The sequence below is a fragment of the Lactuca serriola genome, chromosome 6 (genome assembly GCF_051521515.1).
Source record: "Lactuca serriola cultivar US96UC23 chromosome 6, Lser_US96UC23_V15, whole genome shotgun sequence".
Classification (NCBI taxonomy): domain Eukaryota; kingdom Viridiplantae; phylum Streptophyta; class Magnoliopsida; order Asterales; family Asteraceae; genus Lactuca; species Lactuca serriola.
The window spans coordinates 55,952,435-55,958,471 of NC_136413.1; the positions used below are offsets into that span (position 1 = coordinate 55,952,435).

General features: G+C 33.4%; 1 protein-coding gene across 1 annotated transcript; it reads right to left on the bottom strand.

Moving 5' to 3' along the window:
• Positions 1 to 2,196: 2,196 nt before the first annotated feature.
• LOC145058498 (Tetratricopeptide repeat (TPR)-like superfamily protein) lies at positions 2,197 to 5,152 on the bottom strand. Its single transcript, XM_079006394.1, has one exon. The coding sequence runs from the start codon at positions 5,031 to 5,033 to the stop codon at positions 2,424 to 2,426; it is 2,610 nt and encodes an 869-aa protein (XP_078862520.1). The 5' UTR covers positions 5,034 to 5,152; the 3' UTR covers positions 2,197 to 2,423.
• Positions 5,153 to 6,037: the final 885 nt, after the last annotated feature.

Below are 6,037 nucleotides of genomic sequence, written 5' to 3' on the forward strand. Positions count from 1 at the left end.
ATACATAAACTTAAGACTTTCCTTTCATTTCCATGAACTCGAGAACACAAAATAAATAAATTTTCCTTCCCTTCCCTTTCTTTCTGACAATATTTTCCTAACCTTTCTTTTATTGAATTTACAAAAAAAGTTGTAAACAAGTCGTTAGGGTTAACTTCAAAAGTTACCTAAAGGCTTTTCGGTTTAAGTCACAAGTTTTATTTTCCAACTAAAACATGCAACTTTTTCAATTTCTTTCATATTTCTCGATTAACCAGTTTATGGGTCAACCACCGTGTAAATAAGCAAAATAGAAAATTTGAGAAAGTTGTAGGTTTTTTTTTTTATAAATATACAATTTTAATTTAAACCGAAAAATCATTAAACATATGAGTCTTCTAAAAATCCAAGGAGTGAGCATTTGAACCCGATTTCATGAGACGAACTAGTGGTACCAATATCGTATCCTATATATGTCGTACGATAGAGAAAACATTTATATAAGAATTTAATAAATCACTAATACAATGAATTTTATAATCAAACAAAAATACAGACAAAAACCAACAAAAATCAGTTAAAACGGTGTATTCGTGTATTTTTTGAAACGAAAACATATTTTATTTTACAATAATCAATATTTTATAAAAAAAAAATCACTTTAGATGTTTAAAATTGCTAATCCATTCGATCTTTTTAAGTCATGGTACTTTGTATATACAATTTCAAGAGCTTGAACAACTTCTTTTCACTAAAGCAACCATAACCTCAACAAAGTTTGTTTTTGTTTCCACGCCAAGAAGTCAAAAAATCTGGAAAAATAATAATAGAATCAAAAATAGGCATGCTATTCTAAAAACTATTGACCTAACTACAATAATGGAATAAATTTATGTCTATTGCTGCTTCTAGAAGTCCATATATTCAAAATAAGCATAAGTTAAATAGAAAATTATATGCCTCTTGATTCAAATCGCATAAAGAGAGCATAAAAGTTTAGAAAGAAACTCTACAAGATTAGAAATTTAATCTGAAGCTACCAAAAAAAGTCATAATCAAACCTAAAGCAACAGAAAAGAAATTGATTTTCACTCTTTCTACTGTAACCGTCCTCCAACAACCAACGAATAGTCTAACTCCTTAAACAAACAAAAACATTGAAACAAATCAGAAATTGGAATGAGAAAAAAATAGAATATGAGAGATCAGAATTCAGAAATCTAACTCACCCAACCCCAATCTAGAATTGAATGTCTCAAGCTTCTTCAAATTTTCTTTTCGTGGCTTGTGTTTCAAAAATAAGAACAAAAAGAAAATCAAACTCCAAAATTAGTCATAAATTATAATGAGAAGTAGAGAAATTCGGTGTTTCAGGAGTTGGAATCTGAAAAGAAAACAGAATAAGAGAGATGAGAATCCAGTACCCAAACCCAATTTAGAATCCAGTATCCAAGCCCAATTTAGAAATCAAAAACCTCATAATTCTTTAGATTTTCTGTGACGCTATGCTTCAAAAATCATAATGCAAGGAATGCGATTACGTGAAGTACAGAATGAGAAGCAAAGAATCGAAATAGAGAAATCTTAAATTAGAATGAGAAATAAAGAAACTTGATGTAGTAGCCACTAGGTTTAAGAGAGAAGTAGAATTTTTAGTGAGAAGGATCAGTGCCTCAGTCGTTTAAAGGCTTAAAGCTCCCCTCCTTGATCTTGATAATGTGTTTTTCTAGATGTCGATTGGCTTCTCAAGATGCTTAACCCATGTATTGGGCCGGCTCTTATTTTTGGCCGCAAACGGTTTTGGTTGGACTACACAGTTCGGTAATAGTTCGGTCCGGTCTCGGTATCTACCTCACCTTTAAGTTCAAACTAAACTTTTTTTTAAATCAAACTTCCGGTTCAACATTTTGTTCTTATTTTGGCCCCAAAAGGTTTCAGTACTACATGGTTCAATCCAATTCTAATACGAACACATATCTAACAAAACCCACAACTTTTCCAACTTTCTCAAACAAACAATAAACAACGGGTTCAAAAAATTCTTAGCAACATGCCATGTCACGTCCCAACTCGCATTACAAGTCGCAAACCCACATGAACTTTGTGTATGACCAATGCAACTTGCCACACGACTTTCTTAAGTCGCGTCGCCCAAGTAGCGTAACAAGTTGCTTAAAGCTATTGTCCGATTTTATTCACATAATTTCCATTTAAGACTAATTATCAATATAACCCATCATTATATCTTCAAATGATAAAATACAAAGCAAGTTTAGGTCTTACAAAAATGAGACTTTGTTTGGGTTTGGAAATCTAACCAAACCGAAACTATTAGGTCCAATAAAAAATTTACACTATGCTCTGATTCGATTGCTACAACCATCACATCAATTTTGTGTTTTGTTCTGTATGTTCTGAAAGTCTGAAAGTTTATGGAACGATAATCACCAATATTCTCCACAAGAGCATTCACCGTCTTTAAAATGATGAAACCGAATCGAATCCCTAACAATAATCTCCCTCTCTTCAATCTTTGATATAAACTTAAATACAGTATGACAATCACCACAAACTCTCAAATTCTTCATAATTTGCAACAAAACACCACGACCCGTTGCAATCAACCCAAACCCAACAGCCAATCTCTCACTATGCCCATTCAAAATCTCCTCTTTTCCCTCATCTTCAACATCATGAAGCACATAACTCATATCCGCTACATACCCTTCATCCCTCATCTTCAACCCTAATTCCCTCAATTTCCCATATATCAAATCTGATAAAGGATGCGACAAATCACCCGCTACAAACCAATACGTCTTGTTCTTAATCTCAATCCAACTGGATCCCGCTTCCTTCTTCACATTCCTCTCATCCATCAACTTCCTAACCTTCTCTCTCTCTTTCCAATCGCCACTTGTCGCATACAGATTGGATAACAACACGTAAGAAGCCGAATCCTGTGGCGATAATTCCATCAACTTATCTCCTGCAACTTTCCCCAATTCCAAATTCTTATGAACGCGACACGCTGCAAGAATCGAACGCCAAATCGTTGCTCCTGCAACAATCGGCATCTTATTTATGAAATTCATGGCTTTTTGTATAAAACCAGCTCGACTATATAAATCAACCATGCATGAATAATGTTCTAATGTTGCCTCAATTCTATGGTCAACCATCAGGTCAAAGTATTTTTCACCTTCGTTGACTAATCCTGCGTGTGTACATGCGGAAATTACACCGATAAATGTTATATCATCCATTTTTATATTTTCTTTCCACATTTCTTCGAATATTTCTAACGCTTTTTTTCCATATCCATGTTGTGCATACCCTGAAATCATCGAATTCCATGACACTAAATCTTTCTCCGATTGTTTTTCAAAAACTTTGTTTGCACTTTCGATGTTTCCTTTTTTTGCGTACATTGTAACAAGAGCACTGCTTACACATAACGCGATTTCATATCCTGATTTCAATACTCTCCCATGAAACTGTCTCCCATGTTCAATTGCTGCATTTGGAGTTGCACATGCGTTGAGGATACTGGAAAATGTGTATTCATTTGGTGTGATTTTGTTGTTTTGTAACTCAAGAAACACTCGTATAGCTTCATCAATGTCTCCTGATTGTGCATATCCTGATAAAATAGCTGACCATGTGACTATATCTTTTTCTTGAATGCTATCAAAGACTTTTATGGAATCATTCATGTTTCCTAGCTTTGTATAAGCATCTAAAAGAGCTGTTCCAACTGAAGTTGATGATTCATAATTTGTTTTTATAACTTCTGCATGAATTTGAGAAGGAGAAAGTATGGGGTGAGAAGTAAGGATAGTGGAATAGGTGAATTCATTAGCCCAAACATTTTGCTTTCTCATTTGTTGAAAGATATTCACAGCTTTTGTCATGTCCCCGTTTTTTATGTATCCACCAATCATAGCTGTCCATGTCACCACGTTCTTGATTCCACTCATTGAGTTGAATAGTTTCAATGTGTCATCCATTTCAGAGCTTTTTGTGTAGGAAACCATGAGTGCTGTTCTAAGATTGGGATCCGATTCCATTCCGTTTTTCCAAAGAATGGAATGGAGTTGTTTAGATAAACGTATTTCTTTGATGTTAGCACATACTTTTAGTATTGTAACAAAGATGGGTTGTGTCAGTTTTACCCCTGAAAGTCTCATTTTAAGGAAGAGATCAAGGGCAGGTAAATCTTGTAAGTTTTTAACAAGACCTGATATCATTCCATTCCATGAAACTGCATCTCTAACCTCCATATAATCAAATACTTCCCTTGCACATCTGATCATTCCTGATTTTGAATACATACTAATCAAAGAATTACACACATATGTGGTTTTTTCAAAGCCAAATTTGATAACCATGGTATGAACTTGCATCCCTTTCACAACTGCACCATTGTCAGCTAAAGCTCCAAGAACAGTAGCAAATGTGAATGGGTTAGGCTTGATTCCTTCAGTTTGCATTTGTAGAAAAAGGTCTATAGCTTGATCATGAAGCCCCTTTAGTGAATACCCTGTAAGCATTGAAGTCCAAGACACCACATTTCGGTCAGGCATTTCATCGAATACCTTCTCAGCCATTGAAATGGATTCGGTTTTTGTGTACATATCAATGAGGGAAGTGCCAACGCTAACATCCTCAACAAAACCGTTTTTAATACAATCACAATGTATTTGCTTGCCTATTATTTGATCGCAGAAGCTTCCGCATATTTTAAGAACACAAGAAAAGCTTGCCCCGTTAACTGGTAAACCCAAACGACGAATTCCTAAAAAGTGTTGGAGAGCTTGAGCGTTGTTGTTGGTTCGAGCATACTCGAAAAGCAGGTGGTTGTGATTAGAAGCATCGATATCTCTCCGGGGCATTCCGTCGAGCGGGTCGAGTGCATCACGGAAGACACCATGTTCGAAGAAATCATTATGAGCTTTGGGCTCGGTTGTAGAAGCAAAGCACTGTAGCGAACAGGATTGATAGTTGTAAGATGTTTGAAGCCTTCTAAAAGATTTGAGCTTCTGTAAATTCATAGTCTTGATTGAACTCAGGCAGCATCGAAGTTGGCTTGAAATTTTTATAACATGTCAAAGCGTTGACCATGAAGTGCTCGCGCTAACCATGTTTTTGTTTTAAAAACGTGAAATAAACATCTCATTTGGCTTCTAATTTGTAGTTTCTTACTAAGTTCATTAAACAAAAACCTAATAATTTAAGAAATCTTGCCAAAAATAAATAAAACCTACTAATTTAAGAAATCTTGCCAAAAATAACCAAATGACACGCTTTTCATACTGCTGACTCGTCTTTCATACTGCGGATTCATACTAAATGTCGAATAATAAGGAGTTTTTTGTAATTTTGTTTGAGTTCGTAATACCCTTTAAGGACAGATGATACATTCTGCAAACTTATCAAACCTATTAGTATAAATATCAAAATTATCAAACTTATTAGTATAAATATCAATAATTTGTTTTTTTGTCTCTAAATATAGATTTTTGTAGAATTTTGTTTGAAATTTCTTTTGTAATTTATTTATTTATCAATATGATAGATAAAAGTGTAAAAATACGATATCGATATATCTCTCGAATTGTTAACTTTTCTTTGTTGAAAACTAATCTTTCATATGAAGTTATCAAACAAGAGATAAATATTCGTTGTACGATTTCATCTTCTGTAAAACAAATTATGTAATAAAAGCAATGCTTACATTTTGCGTACACACACACACATATATATATATATATATATATATATATATATATATATATATATATATATATATATATATTTCAACCAATGTTTACATATTGCATATAAATTCTAAATAAAAATAATTAAAATAAATAAAATAAAAAAGAGCCTAAATTATAGTTGACAACTATGTCATCTTCTTCACCACAAGTATAAGTCTTAATACATCTTGTAAATATCTTCATGGGTAATTACTACCAAATCATAGGTAAGAAACCTAAATTTGTTTCTCTTGATTTGTTAACTTGTTTAAAAAAACCATAAATGGTAATACGAA

Excerpts from the sequence above, each read along its gene's own strand:
- LOC145058498 (XM_079006394.1), bottom strand. The coding sequence starts at position 5,033 with ATGAATTTACAGAAGCTCAAATCTTTTAGAAGGCTTCAAACATCTTAC.